The sequence below is a fragment of the Bos grunniens genome, chromosome 8 (assembly GCF_055505025.1).
Source record: "Bos grunniens cultivar Pamir isolate PY7600 chromosome 8, Bosgru_T2T1.0, whole genome shotgun sequence".
Lineage (NCBI taxonomy): Eukaryota > Metazoa > Chordata > Mammalia > Artiodactyla > Bovidae > Bos > Bos grunniens.
The window spans coordinates 36,540,344-36,561,694 of NC_141172.1; the positions used below are offsets into that span (position 1 = coordinate 36,540,344).

At 37.8% G+C, this 21,351-nt stretch overlaps 1 protein-coding gene across 11 annotated transcripts in view; it reads right to left on the reverse strand.

Annotated features, from left to right (window-relative positions):
* KDM4C (lysine demethylase 4C) overlaps positions 1-21,351 on the reverse strand; it is a 411,074-nt gene that overhangs the window by 191,269 nt on the left and 198,454 nt on the right. For all 11 annotated transcript variants that reach the window (XM_086415154.1, XM_086415158.1, XM_086415157.1 and 8 more), the window contains 3 exons: positions 9,024-9,217; positions 5,743-5,981; positions 3,205-3,518 (listed from right to left, as the gene is read on the reverse strand). In XM_086415154.1, the coding sequence (XP_086271280.1) occupies positions 3,205-3,518; positions 5,743-5,981; positions 9,024-9,217 (747 nt within the window). The remainder of the gene's footprint in view (positions 1-3,204; positions 3,519-5,742; positions 5,982-9,023; positions 9,218-21,351) is intronic.

A 21,351-nucleotide genomic window follows, 5' to 3' on the forward strand; every position in this document is an offset into this window, starting at 1 on the left:
GTCCATGGGGTCACAAAGAGTTGGACACGACTGAGCAACTTCATGTTCACCACAAATAAATTATAAAGAACTCTTGTACTTGTTTTACCACCTGAGAAATTAAGTTTGTTAAAGAAATTTAAATGGCAAAGTCAACAGAAATAGGAGCTATTCTGTTAGTAATTTTACTGGCAGAGGAATCACTGAACTATCCTTCCATTTCGTATTAAAGCACTATCTGTAGTGCAGGGTACCCTTTGCAAACCTATATTAAACTCGGTTATTAGAGAGTTTTCAAAGTCCTTTAAAGATAATCTAAATTTAGGACTATATATTCATAACAATCCAGGACCATGGCATTTGGTCACATGTGACTGTGTGCTTTCTGTCTTCAGGAGGCAATACAGCCGAAGTGAAGCTGTACTCTTCCTTCCACTGGAAAACGAATCCTCACTTCTCTGAGGACCAACAGGAAATCACCCGTTGTTGTTGTTTAATATGACACATAACCATCATCCTGAAACCACTAAAATTCTACGTAAAATCTTTTGTCATGAGCTGCCTGGACTACATTTTTCTTTCAAACGTAGAGGAAAAAGTCGTTTGCATCCTGACATCTTTCAGAGAGACTCTGTTTACAAGCTTTCTCATCCATACAATCAAAAAAAAAAAAAAAAAGTGGCAGAGTTGCCAGTTAGAGAAAGAGTTCAAATCCAGTGTGTTTGCATCAGTGGTTCATGCAAAAGAAAGGAGTCTCATAAATTTCCCTAAAGCTGAAGAAGCAGCACTCGGAAGGAAAGAAACTATGCTAACATCTGACACATAAAGAGGCTTATGAGAAAATGTGTGACAACACTCTAATCAAAGCAGGGTTCACAAAGTAATGATAGAGAGTGAGATTTGCCTGTGGCTTATAATAGCTAAAAATGAATGTGAGAAATTATAATTTAGTCAAAAATAAGAAATATTTATTAAGCCCTTACTATGTGCTACACTGCTCTAAGAGTAAGCTAGAGCAGGAAAAAATTCGACCAGGTCCCTGCCTCCAAGGAGTGCAATATAGATGGGGTAGGCCAGAGGCAATAAACAAGTAAAAAGTAAATATTGGGTTGTTGTTATTGTTTCAGTTGCTCAGTCGTGTCTGACTCTTTGCGACCCCGTGGACTGTAGCCCGCCAGGTTCCTCTATCCATGGGATTTCCCAGGCAAAAATACTGGAGTGGGTTGCCATTTCCTTTTCCAGGGGATCTTCCCGACCCAGGGATCAAACCAGCATCTCCTGCTTGGCAGGCGGATTCTTTTACCACTGAGACACTGTAGAAGCCCATAAACATCAGGTACTATTAAGTAAATATGCAGTAATAATAATAATAATTAAAAAACCACATGACAAAGAATAGAAAAAGATGGGGAGGAGGTTATTTTATGTGGGATCATCAGAGAAGGCCTTTCTGGTGTGAAGACATCTGAGTGGAGTTTTGAGAGCAATGGCAAAGCAGCACATTTAGCTCTCTGGGAGAGGAGCATTTTGGACAGCAGGAATAGCATGTAATGTGTGAACGTGCTTGGCTCACTTGATGTTTCCTGAGAAGGATGACTGAAGCTGACTGCTATCAGCAAACACACAGTATTACACTCAATACTAAGAAACACTGGTCACACTACACAAAAATGAACCAGGTCTATATGACTTAGAAGGACTTAGAAGTCTGACAAAATGGGATGAGAAGAGAACACCACACAGCTATTTCTGACAAGTGCAAACCAAGTCCTCAGCCCTCAACAACAGCACTTGCCTTCCTGGCCAATCAGGCTTTGTTCAGTGAAATGATAAAGATGAAGGTTAACAGTAAGGGAACAGAAAAGTTATTTTCAGTTCCATTCTAGTTTAAAGAATCAGACCAAATAAAAACAGGTATTTGACTTATTCACCAGTCTAGAATCCCAGTATCTATCCAGCTACAAATAATCCATACATGAAACTAAGTTGTAAATTTTGTTTACTGGTATGTGAATACTATGTTCAAATTTCTCAGCCACCTTTTCGAATAAATTAGATCATAACTTTCTGTTTCTCAGGTGTTTCTGAGAAATATTTTATACTTCAGTAGGACAATCATGCATAAAAAATGATAAAAAGTTATTGAGGGAAATTAGGAAATTATCTACATTTTATTGGACATTTTAAAACTACTTATAAATAGGGCATTCCAAATTGACGTCTTTACTTACTCTCTCTTGCTACTCAAAAATACAAAAGGCTTCTTCTGAGCTAAAATGAGCAGGAGCAATCCAGAACTGGGTCTGTTCAGCAGCAGCCAGCACAATTTATCAGCTCAAACATTTGAGGATTCCCTTATTCATCCACCTGAACTCCTTTATCAAGTTGTTCAGGTCAAAAGAGGTCACCAAATTATGACAATCACAACACACAATTGTAGCTTGGCTGACAGACTCACAGTCAGTTTATGCTGAAAGCATATAGTATTAACATCATACAAGAACATAGGAGAAACAGGGAGGCCTTCTGCAAAGGGTTAGAATGAGGAAGCTGGAAATCAAGAGGGATCTTGAGTTTTCCAAGTGGCAGAAGGCCTGGTTCCAGCATGGGTAGAGACAGAAGGTTCAGCCTGGTCCTAGATTCAGAGTCCATGAGGCAAGAATCAGGGAAAAGCATAACCAGAAGACCACTAATGTTAAAATAGAGGTTGAGAGAAACCTAGGACCCAGAGATATTAAGCACTGGCAGAAAGAGGTGAGAGTCTTGCAGGTGAATTATTTCCAGTCTGGCTAATATTGCAAGTGACAGAACCATTCTGTGTCTTGACTATATCAATGTCAGTATCACTGTGCTGTCCTATCCTAGTTTTCCAAGGAGGTTCTACTGAGGGAAACTGGGTTTATAAAATCTTGCTACACTACTTCTTACCACTGCATATAAATCTACAAAGATCTCAAAACAAAGAGTCTAATGTTAGAAAAACTAAAAAAGAAAGAAAATTAAACCCCAACACATGGCCACAAGTTCCATGTTCTCTGAATTATCACCAGGTTAGCCAGAGCTCGCAGAAAGCTTACCTCTCAGTCATTGAAGGCAATAGATTAAGACCTATAAATGTAAGATGCTATTTCTGCCCTACAGCAAGATTTCCATGCATAGCATGCTGTTTTCAGAAAAAGCCTTGACAACACAATAAATATGGTAAAAATTGACACTGTCACATACACTGGGGACTTTGAAGCCATTTCTCTGGCCACTGGGGACCGCTGGGACTTCCCCAGGTTCAAGGCCATTCCCACGGCTTTCCACATCACTCTCTTCTTCCTCAGTCAAAGCACTGCTACTCTCTGCCACAGAGGAGTATGACTCAGGTGACTTTGGCCATGGAAGCTTGCATGGCTCTGATTCCTCGGATGTCACTTGGCCACTAAATATGGACTCGTCAGCCTCGCTGAGATTCGAAGGTGGAATTGCAGCACAAGTTTGTTCAGCCTCAGCTTTGATTTTCTCTGCTACAGATGTGTTTAGGCACACATTTCCTAAAGAGTAAAACAAGAGCCTGTTAATAAATGTTACAACATATTATTGCTAAGAATTGTTAAACTGTTCTCAACTAAATGTCTATCACCAAACATCCCCTCTAAATTTCCACTGAAGACCCGAGTGGAAAAGGTCACCAAAGCACTATGCAGCCTTTGTAGTTGCTAAGGCAGCAAAATAATATATTTACTGACAAAATAAGGGATTAAAAAGAGGTTCCAATGTAAACCAGTGTCCAAAGCCATGGCAGTAACAATACCTACCTAAGCAATAGCAATTTGAGATCTTTCCAAAAAATAAGAATTTAGTTCAAATATATGTTACTGACGAAACATTCCAACTCAAGAGGATGTAAAACTGTACAAGTCCATGTAAAACACATGTAAAACTGTGCAGGTCCAATAAAAATGATTTCTTAAACTAATCCTGCACAGTACAAGGACAGTACAGAAACGAAAGGAATATCACACATAGTTTACTTCTACAGCTTGCTCCCTCTCTTACGCATACACAAGTGCATCATTTTATTCACCTATCGCATAGTAGCTCAAACACTGCACCATGCCAAATCTTCTATTAAATGCTCCGTCAGGTCTTAAAACCCAGAAGTCAAAATGCTAGAAACTAGGTAGCAATAGAACAAATAAAGCTGTGTACCCTTGGCTTAAACCACTCAGTAGTTCGTAATCAATTTAACCCAATGTACTTAAAAAAAAAAAAAAAAAAACCCATGGTGAGGGACAACAAAGAAATATCTGTATACATTACATAACTAGGGATTTTTGGTGGCTCAGAAGTAAAGAATCTGCCTGCCAATTCAGAAGATGAAAGTTCAACCACTGGGCTAGAAAAATTCCCTAGAGAAGGAAATGGCAACCTACTCCAGTATCCTTGCCTGAGAAATCCCAGAACAGAGGAGCCTGGTGGACTATAGTTTACAGGATTGCAAGAGTCAGATAGAACTTAGCGACTGAGCATGTGTATAATGCATAACTGGTCTCTGCACTTCCCTACCTTCTTCACTCTATCTTCCATGCATTCATTACAAATCAATTCAGCTATCACCTACTCCTAGAAACCTTGCCAGTTCAGCTTCCTGTCTATTTTGGGTCTTTCCTTGGTATGCCATCTTGATAGTGGTACTTGGCATACTAGATAGGAATTACATATTTATTTGTCTAGATAGCCAATTAAATACAAACTCACCGGGGAAAATGTCCATAATTTAAACTCTATTAACACAGACATTTCAAGTGCAAAAGGAAATAAGAATGGAGAAGAAGCCAAGGACTGATTAATTAGAACAATGATCAGGACTTTTCTTTTACTCTAAGTGGAATAAGAACAAGAAAATGGCAGGGCCAAGACCTAAGCTGACTCTTTTAAAAGGATCACTACAATTGCCAAATGGAGATCTGACTAGTAGGGTTGACTAGAGTGGACACTGGAAAAACAGGAAGGAGGCACCTTCTACAACAGTCCAGACAAAGATAACACATCTTGAGTAAAGAGAAAGCAGGGGGATGTCTGGATTTGGGAGAGCGCCACAACAGAAAGACAGAATAGATGAGGGGAATGAGAGTGAGACAGGAATTACCAATAAGCACCATTAGAAAAAGGGCAAAATCTCCCACAAATATTAAAGAGGCAAAGCATAAAAACAGTTTCAAAGAAATATGCTACAAAAAAAGGGGAAAAGCAAATCAGTTGAGATTTATAGATGATGGCTTTGGCACAGAGAAACAGCCAGGGGACTATATATGTCATTTCACAGGACTGAATGATTTTTGATGTTACTTTGTAAAATCTTAATCTTTATTTTCTTCTTAAAATTAATTTGAAAGCTAAGAATCTGCAAAGAATTATCTATAGTTGGTTGTCTCTATTCCATGTGACTTCAAGAGATTTCCAAAAATGTATTATATATTGTAAATTGAGTTGCACCAAAAAAAAATTTTTTTTTCTATTTTAGAATCTTCTTTTTTATTAAATGAAATAGGTACTGCTGGCTATTTGTCTTAAAATTTCATTACCCAGAACAGTGGTACTTCTGGCTTTTATAACACTCCCTTGGCCTTCTAGTTTAATTACCACATAGCTTTAGATAGCTTACTGGTTAAGCTCTGTGGAAAAGTAAGTTATCTGTCCTAGAAAACACAGACTTAAGGAAGACCAGCGACTACCTACTACTAATACATGAAACATAATCAGCTACTTTCTCACCCGAGAATCTGATATTATCTGACAAATTATGATCCAGCTGCATCCTGCTAACAGAGGCCTCTCCCTCTGAAGGTGCTTCTGTGTTTGCTAGTTTCACTGCTTCTTCTGGCTTTCCATCATCCTTGAGATCACCTGGATCCGGGTCAGGAGTGGGTCCCTCTGCCCCACCAACTATAGCTGACAGTTTCTCATCCTCCTCATTCTTAGGCCTCTTAGAGTGAGAACTAGTACACTGGAAGCTATTAACAAGAAAAGCTGTAGTCAGAACACAATGTGGGCAAAGGACAGCAAAAAATATATACATAAGCATTATTTTCACTTATTGAAAAAACAGAATAAAAAACTGGTTTTTAATTATAATATACAAAGATAATCTTCATGATTAATAGATCAAATTTGAAACTGAAATGTTAACAACAGTTTTAATAACAATTTACTAAAAATTAAAATTAAAATAACTCTAAATAATTGATTACTAAAACACTATTGGGAAAAAGTCACTGTTGAAACTTTATACGGAGAAGGAAATGGCAACCCACTCCAGTATTCTTGCCTGGAGAATCCCATGGACAGACAGCCTGGTGGGCTACAGTCCATGGGGTCTCAAAGAGTCAGACAAGACTGAGCAACTAAACAACAACAATAAAACTTTATAACCATATTAACAGAAAGCTTAACATAAAAAATAGAGTGAAAAATCATGACACAGGGATAAAACCAAACATTATTTAGATAATAAAGAAAGAAAAAGGAAACAAAGTGATTGCATAAAGCTGTTGTTAAAATTTTAGTAGATTATTTACATTCCAAAGTGACCTGGTGACTGTATTTGCCTGAGTTTCATATAATTCTGAAATATGCATGAAAATCATTAAGATTAAATGTCAAATTATCATTAGCTGAAGAAATTAAGAGAGGAAGAAGGCTAACCACATGTATTTAACATCTTATATCAATGTACTATTTATTTTCAGAGTGGACACCACTGTTATATTATTCCACTTCTAGTATTTTTCAGCAAGTCATTTCATAGCTTTATTGTAGATGCGTTCTGTATATGACACAACATTTCTAACACTTTCATTTGCGAATAGCTATAACTCAAACTATATCAACATGTATTTCAGAGTATGTACACACACACACACACACACACACATGACATTAGTGTTATCCTATAGTAAGTCCCCATAAGATTAAAGGGAGTAGCTAGGGATAACCTGGCTTTGGTAAATTTGCTAGAAGTAACAGTACTGATATCATCATCACTTTTACTGAAACCCATGCAGTGGTCTATGTGGAATATTACATTATGAATAGCATAGCACACATAAAATTAAAAGGTTGACATCTTTTTGAGATTTCAATGAATCATTCCCTTCATTAGATTTCCTTAGATATAGTATATTACCTAAGGGAAATCAGCAAACTCAATGATCAAGCCAGCAAAGGTGAGCATAATAAGCCCCATAACATTAGGCTTTCTAACTGGGTAAGAAAAGACCACTGATTATTTTAACCTACTGAAAGACACTTCACATCTGTTCGATGTCATATCTATGTTCAATGTCAACCAACAAGGACCACTGTGATTAGTAACTAAGAGACCAGATTATACACCTAAATTAGAGTGTTGTGTATTCTGTCAATTAAAGAATAATTCTCAAGACGTTTTACTGGCCACTGAACTGAAGATTGACTACTGTCTCCTGCAGCAAATTTTTTTTGGCAATGTGGATTAGCACCTTTACTCTCCAAATCAGTGTTTCCCAAACTTTTCAGAGTGCAGCCCACAGTGAGTTATATACTTCAGATGATGACACGATACACACATACACTGATGCTGACACGTCATGAATTAATACTTACCATCACCTCATGGGAAGGACTACGATACATTTTACTCTCTTTAACTTCCTAATTTTAAAATGCTGTTCCTAACCTATTAGATTTGAAAAGTGACAGTTTGAAAATTCCTGCTGTAGACTATAGGGTGAAATAAGAACATCTGGGTTGTAATTCTGCTACTACTTCTGTGCCTCAAGTATATCTCTTATAAAATGCTGGTTTGATTCCATGTTCTTAAGGTTCCTCCACTCACTAGCATTCTAAAATAGCAGAAAATAAATTGTCAGGGGAAAAATAAGAGAGAGAGACAGAGACAGAGAGAGAGTCAGAAAATAAACATCAGAAGTGTGGGCAAAGATTTAAAATTACAGTGTTTTTTGGTTAGTGGCTAAAAACTGGAAAGAAGCTACAGGTCCAACTACAGGATATTAGATAAAATACATGCAGGCATTAAAAATTTTGTAGCAAATCATTCAATTACATGAAAAAACACAAAACTGGTCAAATTACTAATAGAGCATGGCCCCAATTTTGGAAAGGTATATAATAAATAAGAAATATATATGTAAAGGATATATACAAAATGTTAACACTGGTTATCTCTGGATTGTGTGGTAATGGGTGATTTGGGATTCCTTCATTATTCTTTTCCTTATTTTACAAATTTTCTCCAATGCACAAATATTACCTTTACAATCTGAAAGAAAAACAATGAGTAATATTGGAGAGTAAAAATACAACACAAACCTGGAAAATAAGAACCTAAAAAGGTTGCCTGAGGACCTGAGCGACAAAACACACTCCCTGTTTAATGTGCTCTAAGACAGCAAGATGACCACGACAGGCCTAAAGGCTTTTGAGATGGCCCTGGCCACAAAAATGGAATGTAGGATACATTACACAGAGACCACCACGTTACAGAAATACCACATGCTCTGACTGACATCTTGTGAAAGCACAAAGCCAAGTGTGCATAATGCAGCAAAATATAAGCTCCCCAATGAGGAAAGTAGTATGAGATGTTTGACAAATGAAGAAGAGAACTACCAAAAGTCAAAATCAGTAGCCAGATTAAAAAGTTGGAAACCAAGTTATTGAAGCTGACAAAAATAAGGATATGAGTAGACAGCACCCGTAAGACTTTAAATACATTCGTGTAAGGGGTTTAGAAGTTCTACAACTGTTCTATTTCTCATGCACTGCAACACAACAAACCTCTCTTTATACATTTATTTATTTATTGCACTCTATTTATTTATTGCACTTCCAAAGAATTACAAATACTTTGCCTCAAATTTTCAGTAAGATAGTAAATAAACATACAATGAATAAACGGAAGAAAAGCAAATAAATAGTCTTTAAGACCATTATGCTCAAGGACCAGTTTTAACTGAGTAACCTCAAGTGGGATGGGGTAGGGGCAGGATCATTACCTCCTGGATGCTTTTCTTACTTTCCTCCTCCTCTGCAGCCATGCTTTTACTTCAGGGGTGGATTCTGGAGTAGGCTTTGTGTGATCAATGGTGTATATATCCTTTCCTTGTTTCCAAAGCTGGTATCTGTCTGGTTGAAATTTCCTCACAAAGATATCCATAGAAATTTTCACCATGTCTTTCCTGCAAGTGCACTGAAACACAATGGGGTTGGAGTGCTTTAGACATTCTGGTAACTACATAAAGTCACACTGAGTTGTTCTTTGAGTGTACCATACATGAATTCTTAGTCACTACATAATTAAAAATAATGTTCTCTATTTTCAAACATTCAGTGAGTAATAAACTCAATTTCTCCTGAATGGAGGTGACAATCTGTATATTCACATCTATAAATGAGAATAAGATGTTAAAATGCATTGCATAGTTCTTGGAAAGTGTATCAAGAACAACTGAAAGGAAAGAGCACACATTTGAAAGCATACCTACAAAGAAGGAATACCCTTCCAGCACAAGGATGCATCACTGCACTGAATATTATACAAAATAAAATCTAGGTTGGCAATGAATAAAAGTAGCTAATAAATGTGTGGTTAAAATAATTTAACCAATAGATTGAAATAAATTTTCTCCAAGACACATATTAATCACCTTAATGTTTATTAACAAATACACTCTCACAAAGTAACCAACAATTAGGAGCAAATAAACAGTCTCTTCTACATCATATCACATGAAACACCCAGCATCATCTGTACAATCATATCCATTAGGAAGAACAGTATTAAGGTAAGAAGTTCAAAGAAAAGATTATTTTGAACCCACTAGAACTTCCATCCTCATGAATGCATAGTTAGCAGTCATTAGAAAGTTTCCTATAAAGACCTCACACAGGTTAAAGTGTGTCCAGACTAATACTCCAGGCAGGCAGAATTTAACCAGTGAAACAGAGGTAGGAACTCAAAGATGGAACTAATATACCTTTAATCTCCCTTACACACCTGGCAATAGACTGGTTGACTCCACAACAGACTTGAAACTGTAAATCTTTCAATACTTTGGGAAAACAATTATCATCTCTATGCAAATTAATTTAAAATTTCCTAATAACCTCCCATTCAAAACTTCCTCTACAGAGTTCCAATCTTGACTTGAAAGTTCAAGAAAAAGGAAAAATCAGAACATTTCAGGACATGGCTAATAGTCTAATATGCTGAAAAGCAACTTCTCCAACTTCCAAAAAAATTCTGCTCTTATATGTTATGATAATCCTTCTGTTCTCCTATATTCACAATCAACATTTCCTAATCCCTCCCTTCCCTTTGACCCCTAGAAATCCAGTCTGTCATCATCTACAATTAGCTCTTCACCTACCTGCATAAATCGTCTTACCAGGACACCTTCACTGTCAGACACTGAAACTTAGTATAACAAAGCTAACTAATTTCCCTGCCTGCAGTCTCTCTGAGCTCCAATTCATCTTCATAGCTGTCACTTTAATCTCCCTCAAATATCTCATAATCTTTCATTTCCGAGTTCAATACGGTATAGTATTCTGCTTTGCCTTTAAAATAAAGTCTAATGTTCTGAACCTGGCATTCAAGACCTCTTAAGCTTTATCTCCACTAGTGAGACATCCAGGTTTCTCTTCCACTGCAAGTCAAATGAATATTCCTATTCAACCCCAAAGCAAAGTCACTATGAGCCTCCTTACCTCAATACTTCTGATCCTACCACAAAGCCTTCCAGCTCACCATTCTGCCATCCAAAGAAAATTCATCCTAAACACTGAATGCAAATTGTACCAATTATCCTTCTGAATGGAGTACTATTTATCTACATCACTGCTTTCTATTATTAGTTAAGTACAGGCAGACTTCATTCTATTACATATTGCTTTATTGCACTTTCCTCTAACACACTTTGCAGATAAAGTGCTTTCAGCAAATTGAAGGTTTGTGGCAACTATGCATCAAGTCGATCAATTTTTCCTACAGCATTTTCCAACAGCAGTTGCTCTCTTCGTATCTCTGTGTTACATTTTGGTAATTCTCAACATTTCAAACTTTTTCATTATTAGGGTGATCTGTGATCAGTGATTACTGATGTTACTACTGCAAAAAGAATAAAACTTGCTGAAGGCTCAAGTGATCGTTAACTTTTTTTAGCAATAGAATATTTTCTAATTAAAATATATATTGCACATAATAGAGTGCAATATAGTGTAAACATAACTTTTTTTTTTCTTTCTTTTTTTTTTTTTGTAGTGGACAGAAATTATGTCTAAATTTTTTTTTCTAATTTTATTTTATTTTTAAACTTTACATAATTGTATTAGTTTAGCCAAATATCAAAATGAATCCGCCACAGGTATACATGTGTTATATGCACTGGGGAACCAAATAATTTGTGTGACTCGCTTTTTCTGGGGAAAGGAAATGAATCCCCAATCTCTGAGGCATGCCTATAAAATGAGAGTTTTGAGTCATTTTTAAGTCTTCCTGGCTCAGAAATACGGAAAATGAGGATCATTAGATATTTGAAGATATTTTGCTTTAAGATGCAACCTTTCACTAAAGGAAGAAATGAAATTTAGACTCACCTGCAGAAATTCTCTTATTTGAGTACAGTGTTACTAATATTTGCTTTGTGGAAAAACGAGGAGTGGATAATATTGATACTATAAGTTGCCTTGGCATCAAAGAATTTTGTGTTACATTTTAATTTCCTATCCCTCTCTCCTGGAAGTCTTGAATTTTGTACACATACAACACGATCCATTGCTCAACTGATTCTCTGACTCAGTACAAGAATTTATGTCCTAAGTTATAGAAACAGATAACAAATTAATGGTTGCCAGGGTTAAGGGAAGAAATGACAGTGAGAGGGAAGCAGGGGGGTTCAGGTATACAAGGCAATGTGAGGGATCCTTGCAGTGGTGGAAATATTCTGTATCTTGACTCTATCACTGCCAATATCCTCTTTTCCTATATTGTACTATAGTTACGCAAGAAATTACCATCAGGGTAACAGGGTAAAGGATACACAGGATCTTTGTGTCTTATTTTTAGCAACTGGATATGAATCTACAATTATCTAAAGATAAAACATTTAAGAAAAAAATAAACCCCAAGACTTCCTTAAAAACATACATATATATATGTTTAACCTTCAATTTTAAATATTCAGAATGCAGGCATAAAATACCCAAAATAATGCAAGGGAACAATGCCAGAGTCGAAAATAGTTGAAAGTGAAAGTGAAGTTGCTCAGTCCTGCCGGACTCTTTGAGACTCCATGGCCAGTAGCCTGCACCAAGCTTCTCCTTCCACGGGATTTTCAAGGCAAGAGTACTGCAGTGGGTTGCCACTTCCTTCTCCAGGGAATCTTCCCAACCAGGGATCGAACCCAGGTCTCTCACATTGTACACAGACGCTTTACCGACTGAGCCACCAGGGAAGTCCAAAAATAGCGGAAGTAAACTTTAAAAGCACAGAGAAAATCTGCTTTTGTCAGTAGTGACAATTAACACATTCATCTAAAGCCCTAAAGATTACTAACAACATTTAATAGAATGTGCAATGTGACTTTACTAGCATAAAGAATGGAAGACATTAACAATCCCATTTAGGAACAAAGAAATTACAGACTACATATTGGTACAAAAAGCAATAACAGGTAATAACTCTCAAGCAAGGTATTTTGGATATGAATTCAAAACACTAATAGAGATGGCTTTTCTTACTGTTTCTTTTAAGAGTATACCTACTGTTTATGCAATATGCAATGTATGCAATGCTAAGTTCATATTTAAAGGGAGTTGTCAGGAGTCTTTAACCACAGAACTCTTCCATATTTCACTACTCTAAGACTTGTTACACAGAATGATGATTATTCGTTCCTGTCTCCCCGGAAGTCGAATTCATGCTGTTATTTATACTGAAAACCAGCAATCTAATTTCAAGATGAAAATGTTTCTAAAAATCAGCAACTTTCTAAGGTAGCAAATACTAAGCTAGTCATCTGAATTGTAGTATTGGAAATTTCATATAACCACAATATATGACTAATAAAATAAGAAGCTGAGGCTTAATAAAAAAAAAAAAAAAAAACCCAAACTAAGGTATTACTTGAACATATTCTCTTTGTGACACACAGTATGGCTAATGGGGGGAGGCGGGGAGGAGCTTTCACGTGCAAATATCTGATAAGGAAGACTTTGAAGGTATGCAAACATCTGAAATTATTCTGCTTTCCAGTCTATTTATAATAATTAAATGGTAATTAAGAAGGAACTGAGGAAAGGGACTTCCCCGGTGACCCAGTGGCTAAGATTTCACATTTCCAATGCAGGGGGCCCCAGACTGATCCCCCTGGTCAGGGAACTGGATGCCACATGCCACACCTAAGAGTTTGTATGCCACAACAAAGACCCGGGGCAGCCAAATACGTAAATAAAAAATAAATATTAAACAATAAAAAAGGTACTAAGGCAAGAATAACTTAAAATAAGATAACAAACCTGGTAAGCCACTTGATGTGGCTGTTATGGGTTAAATTGTATCTCCCCTCCACCCCCAAAAAGGTCTATGTTGAAGTTCTAACCCCAGTACATCAGAATACAGACCTACTTTGGAGACAGGGTTAAGGCAGAAGTAATTACATACGGTGTTACTGAGTAGAGTGGACCCTTAATCCAGTAGGACTGGTGCCCATATCAAAAAAGAAGAGGCACAGACATGCAGGGAAGAAAGCCATGTAAAAATGGAGGCACAGATTGGAGTAATGCATCTACAAGGCAAGGGCCATCGAGGAGTAACTCTGCCATCAGGAAGAATCCTGAGAGGGTCTCAGAGGGAGGAGAGAACTACAGGTACCTTGATTTTGGATTTTTGGCCTCCAGAACCCTGAGGCAATAAATTTTTGTTGTTGTAATTCACCCAGTTGGTGGCTCTATTACAGCAGTCCAAGGGAACTAATACAAATTTTTGGAACTAGGAAGTACAGCACTTCTATAACAACCAGCTTAAAATGTAGAGTGGCTTTGGGGAGGAAAAGAGTAGAGAAGGCTTTCATCATCATAGACTATACATATAATATATATATAATGAAGAACAGAGTACCGCTACTTGTGCTAAATGTGCTTCTGGCAAGGTCTCGGAGGTAAATGAGGAGTATGGTATTGGACACTGGAGGAGAGGTGATCCCTGTTGTGAAAAGAGGAAAAGTTGTGTTATGTTGGGTGAAAGGTAGAACTTAAAAATTACAAACTTGGAAATTGAGATTTCCCATGAAAGTATGGAAGGTTCAGCTTTGCTTGCCTTGTCTGCTTAATGTAAGACAGGAGAAGAAAGAAAGAAACTGAGGAAGGAACTACTAAGCAAAAAAAAAAAACCAGTTTAGAAAATTCTCAGCCTATCCACAGAGTATATTCTGGAGACTGGGCCAGTGGTTTGGCTGGATAGACGTTTGCTAAAGAGATTAGGCATGTGAATCATGGGTCAGATCAACCATCTCAGCAGAAGCCAGGAATGGAGATGTGATTATCCAGGAAAGGCCTGTGGAGGATACTCTTGTGTGATGGCTTGGATACCCCTGAGGTGCAAAGAAGACCAACCAAGTTCGTGAGGGCCTTATGTTAGAAGAAATAATGCCAGCCTGAACTGAAAATGACGAAGACAGGATGAAATGAAGGAAGAATCACTAACAGGACAACTCACAAGGAAGAGTACTGAGCCAACAGTCCTCTGTACCATCTGTCACAGAAGCAAAAAGACTCTTATATGGAACATATAGGAAGATGCTGCCATATGTTTTATTTAAGATATATTAATGGAGGCCCGCCTGCAATGGAGGAGACACAGGAGATGCGGGTTCAATCCCTGCATTGGGAAGATCCCCTGGGGAGGAAATGGCAACCCACTCCAGTATTCTTTCCTTTCTTTTTTTTAACCCTCCCTCGCCCCACTCAAGTATTCTTACCTCAAAAGTCCCATGGACAGAGAAGCCTAGTGGGCTACAGTCCATGGAGTCGTAGACTCAGATACGACTAAGCGACTAAGTATGCACAACAGAAGTATTCAATAAAGCAGTAAACCCATTCATGTTAAATTTTTCTGAATAACATAAACCCACAAATGATTACTATCCAATCAACAGTATGCTAGTAATACATAAAAATAACATTATTTCTTTTAAAATTCTATATTGGATTATAATGCCTTGGAAGAGGAGGAAAAAGAAAGCATGACAACAGTTTGTTGAGAAACTACAAAACCCATAATACAGCATACACTGACACTTAAAAATTGGACTCAAATTCCAGCTTCAACACTAACCAGCCATGTAACCTTGATCAAGTTATTAAATGTCTCTGTGCCTCAGCTACCTCATTTGAAAAACTTTCTCATTTGAAAAACAGAGCATAACAATGGTAACTACCTCACAAGGACTAAGCTTTTTGTATCTGTAAAATAGACTGTTGTCAACTACAAGATGGCACTTACCAAGAGCTTTGCCACTTCAGTATCTTGCCTTGACAGCCCCAAGAACAATATGAAAAGGCAAAAAGATAGGACACTGAAAGATGAACTCCCCTGGCTGGTAGGTGTCCAATATGCTACTGGAGAAGAGTGGAGAAATAACACTAGAAAGAATGAAGAGACAGAGCCAAAGCGAAAACAAAGCCCAGCAATGGATGTGACTGGTGATGCAAGTACAGTCTGATGCTGTAAAGAACAATATTGCATAGGAGCCTGGAATGTTAGGTACATCAGTTCACTTCACTCGCTCAGTCGTGTCCAACTCTTTACGACCCCATGAATCGCAGCACGCCAGGCCTCCCTGTCCATCACCAATTCCCGGAGTTCACTCAGACTCACATCCATCAAGTCAGTGATGCCATCCAGCCATCTCATCCTCTGTTGTCCGCTTCTCCTCCTGCCCACAATCCCTCCCAGCATCAGAGTCTTTTCCAATGAGTCAACTCTTCGCATGAGGTGGCCAAAGTACTGGAGTTTCAGCTTTAGCATCATTCCTTCCAAAGAAATCCCAGGGCTGATCTCCTTCAGAACGGACTGGTTGGATCTCCTTGCAGTCCAATGGGCTCTCAAGAGTCTTCTCCAACACCACAGTTTAAAAGCATCAATTCTTCGGCACTCAGCCTTCTTCACAGTCTAACTCTCACATCCATACATGACCACAGGAAAAACCATAGCCTTGACTAGACGGACCTTTGTTGGCAAAGTAATGTCTCTGCTAATCAAGGCAAACTGAAAATGGTCAAACAGGAGATGGCAAAAGTAAACATCAACATTTTAGGAATCAGTGAACTAAAATGGACGGGAATGGGCGAATTTACCTCAGATGACCATTATATGTTCTACTGTGGGAAAGAATCCCTTAGAAGAAATGGAGTAGCCCTCATAGTCAACAGAGAGTCCGAAATGCAGTACTTGGATGCAATCTCAAAAACGACAGAATGATCTCTGTTTCCAATGCAAACTATGCAATATCACAGTAATCCAAGTCTATGCCTGGAGCAGTAATGCCAAAGAACCTGAGGTTGAATGGTTCTATGAAGACCTACAAGACCTTATAGAACTAACACCCAAAAAGGATGTCCTTTTCATTATGGGGGCCTGGAATGCCTAAGTAGGAAGTCAAGAGATACCTGGAGTAACAGGCAAATTTGGCCTTGGAGTACAAAATAAAGCAGGGCAAAGGTTAGCAGAGTTTTGCCAAGAGACTGCACTAGTCATAGCAAACACCCTCTTCCAACAACACAAGAGAAGACTCTACACATGGACATCAGCAGATGGTTAATATCAAAATCAGACTGATTATATTCTTTGCAGTCAAAGATGGAGAAGCTCTATACAGTCAGTAAAGACAAGACCAGGAGCTGACTGTGACTCAGATCATGAACTCCTTATTGCCAAATTCAGACTTAAATTGAAGAAAATAGGGAAAACCACTAACCATTCAGGTATGACCTAAATCAAATCCCTTACGATTATACAGTGGAAGTAACAAACAGATTCAAGGGATTAGATCTGATCGACAGAGTGCCTGAAGAACTTTGGACAGAGGTTCCTGACATTGTACAGGAGGCAGTGATCAAGATCATCCCCAAGAAAAAGAAATGCAAAAAGGCAAAATGGTTGTCTGAGGAGGGTTTACAAATAGCTGTGAAAAGAAGAGAAGCAAAAGGCAAAGGAGAAAAGGAAAGATACACCCATTTGAATGCAGAGTTCCAAAGAATAGCAAGGAGAGATAAGAAAGCCTTCCTCAGCGATCAATGCAAAGAAATAGAGGAAAACAACAGAATGGGAAAGACTAGAGATCTCTTCAAGAAAATTAGAGATACCAAGGGAACATTTCATGCAAAGATGGGCACAATAAAGGACAGAAATGGTATGGACCTAACAGAAGCAGAAGATATTAAGAAGAGGTGGCAAGAATACACAGAAGAACTATATAAAAAAGATCTTCATGATCCAGATAACCACAATGGTGTGATCACTCACCTACAGCCAGACATCCTAAAATGCGAAGTCAACTGGGCCTTAGGAAGTATCACTACGAACAAAGCTAGTGGAGGTGATGGAATTTTAATTGAGCTATTTCAAATCCTAAAAGAGGATGCTATTAAAGTGCTGCACTCAATATGCCAGCAAATTTGGATAACTCAGCAGTGGCCACAGGACTGGAAAAGGTCACTCTTCATTCCAATCCCAAAGAAAGGTAATGCCAAAGAATGGTCAAAATACCGCACAATTCCAATCATCTCACACACTAGCAAAGTGATGCTCAAAATTCTCCAAACCAGGCTTCAACAGTATGTGTACTGTGAACTTCCAGATGTTCAAGCTGGATTTCAAAAAGGCAGAGGAACCAGAGATCAAATTGCTAACATCCAATGAATCATCGAAAAAGCACGAGAGTTCCAGAAAAACATCTACTTCTGCTTTATTGACTACACCAGAGAGAATCTACTCTTGAGAGACTCCCTTGGACTGCAAGGAGATCCAACCAGTCCATCCTAAAGGAAATCAATCCTGAATATTCATTGGAAGGATGATGCTGAAGCTGAAACGCCAATACTCTGGCCACCTGATATGAAGAACTGACTCACTGGAAAAGACTGATGCTGGGAAAGATTGAAGGCAGGAGGAGAAGGGGACAAAAAAGGATGAGATGGTTGGATGGCATCACCGACTCAATGGACATGAGTTTGAGCAAACTCCAGGAGTTGGTGATGGACAGAGAGGCCTGGAGTTCTGCAGTCCATGGGGTCGCAAAGAGTTGGACATAACTGAGTGACTGAACTGAACTGAAGATGAAGAGCACTGCCAAAGACTGACTAGCAAAGGCATTTGCCATCTGCCTCTATGGAGATTGAACCCCATGCTGCTGTAGCTGCTGACCTTCAACAACCCCTGAGGGAATTCAGGGTTGAGTGAGGCACTCTGTGCTTCAGGGAATCTGGTAGGACAGATGTTTTAGATAGTTGGATATTTTTAGGAACAGATTTTATGATCTCAATCTTTGCATCTCCTCGTATCTACAGAACCAATAAATCCCTTCATGACATCAGATCCTCATGACTAACAAAAAAACTTTTGTAAAATGAGTGCTTCACGGTATCAAACTCCCCCTTCATCAAAACATTATATACTGACTTTCCCCCACTGCTGCTTTGGAGCAGTCTCTCAGAGCTATCTGAGATGCCGCCTCCTGGGCTGCAGTCCTCATTTTGCCCCCAATATAACTCACAACTCTCAAGTTGTACATCTTTTTTTAGTCGACACTGCTATAAATGCTATATATGACTATTGTTTTAAATAGGATAGAAAGTGAAAGTGTTAGTCACTCAATCATGTCTCTTTGCAACCCTGTGGACTGTAGCCCGCCAAACAGGATAAGCATTATACAAAGTGCTTTAAGTTGGTCTGACAACAAGAATACAGAGGTTCCTAGTGTTATCAAGAATCAAGAGCAACTATGGACTTGTAATGGACTGAGAAACAGTATGAGAGGACTGGGCCCTCATCAAGGGTGGAAATCAGTGCAGTGCACATCCAGCCCCTGGATGGCTCCTATCAGACCAACTCCTTGGCTTCCCCTCTTGGAGAAACAACAGAAACTGAAGGCTCAATAGATGCCAGGTGGAAATAAGATGAGTGTAGAGGTGGAATTCATTTCTCTATTGTATTCCTCTAAAATAGGTGTCTTATAAGAGGTTGGTGTTAGATGGTTCCATGTATGTAGTTTCAAGAGACATGAGATGCTAGCCACTTGTATCTCAGAGTTAAAAAGTAATTTTCTGTACATACACAGGAAAATATTCTTTTTTACACATAAAGTTCCAATGAATGTCAATCATAGCATATCACAGCCCAAAGAGGGTAAGTAATATTCAAATTTTTCACATAAATCATTAACTTCCCAACAAATATAAAAAAAGGGACCAATGCATAGGATGAAACAGATTTACTGAATTAGACAATCAAAAAGAGAAGAGCCAATGATGGCAAGCTCTTGTTATGAATATATATGTGTTCAATGAAGCATATATTGCAGTCTTCTACTGACACATGAGTAGTCGGTGTATCTTAAAACCAAAGAGCACTGTAAGAAAATGTCTAATTGCACTGAACAATTACAAATCCCAGTCTGTGCAGTCAGTATGGTAACATGTGCCCATGAGGACTTGAAAATGACTCACATTTTAAAAACACAACTAGCACATCAATACCTATTTCCTTCAAAAATTCAAATCAACAATTGGAAAAGTTAGGTTTTTATCAAAATCTGGTCTCCCCCAGAAAATTAATGTTTTTGAAGGTTATTGGTTATCTTCAAGGCACAACCAAATTACTACATTAGTTTACAACATTCAGAAAAACTGTCTTACAACTCCAAACACAGAAGTTCTGAAAATATGGGACTGTGTTTCAAATGGCAAAGTGCCAGACATTCATGGAACCACCATTCACTTACTTTGAGAGCCCAAAAGTTTGTACACTACAACTTGCCCTTTAAAAGAACTTCATAAATAAATAATAAAGGGAAGAGAAACAGTCTCAATTTCGTTGATTTCTAACAACACACTGTTCTTAGTCATGACAATAACAATTAAGAATGTTATTAACATAATTTGATACAACAATCCATTACTGTTTAAGTAGTCACAAAGATACTACCTAGAGTAAAGTATTAGGGATAACGACCTCTTTTTAACAAATAAAGTGACTGATGATGATAACTAATTTAGAGTTAAAAGCAGTAACTAGCCCGAAATACAATTATATTCAAAACCATAAAACTAGCTTTTATAGTAACAGATAATTTAATACTCAGTATGTTCATATAACTCATGGCGGGGGGGGGGGGGTGTTTATCAACTCTTCACAATAATTCTGAAAGGTAGAAACAAGTATCGCATTCCCATAAGAGGACACTGAGGCCAACCAAGGTCATCTAACCAGTAAGTGAGTATACACACAGGTCTGAGTACAAATATATGCTATTACGTTTCTTTGCTTCCTTTTTTTCCTTTAAACATTTACCATCCATTTAGTGTGTGCCAAACATTATCACAGAAATGAGTGACTGAGGTTGATATAATCTCATATCCAAGTCTATGCTGTCAGTAGGTAACGAGGCCATTAGCACTTGAAATGTGGTTAGTATGAACCAAGATGTGCTGTGTGTTAAATTATACAGATTCAAAGACTTGAAAAGAAAAAAAAGGATATAAGGTATGTTAATAATTTTTCACATTACATATTGAAATGTACAAATGAATATAAATTTTGCATATATGTTTTAGGTTAAATGAAAAGTGTATTTAAAATTTTTTCTTTAATTCAGACAATTTTAAGGCTAGAGTATCAAGAGAAATCTTGAACTACAGAATGTGGGTATACAATGGAAAGGGAGAATCTTTCTTAACCAGATATTTTAACCAGCTAATCAAAAATTTATCCTTTATTCTTCTAGGCTTACACCTCTTTCATTCCTTCCTATTTTTTTTTAACACTTTTATCTTTTTTCTTTTCTGTTTTTAACCCTTTTATCTGTTTTCAACTTTGGCATTTCCAGAGCCTAAAAACTCTCCATTCCCCCTACATGTGAAAAATAGCCATCACTGAAACAAACTACGCTTCTATCAATGCACTGGCACTCCAGAATCTTCACCTTCATCTCACAACTACATAACATATACTCATCAATACAAATGAAGTGGGTTTCCACTGAATCATATCAAACTTAAAAAAGAGAAAGGCCAGCTCTTTGGAAAACTGTCACAATACTAACTTAT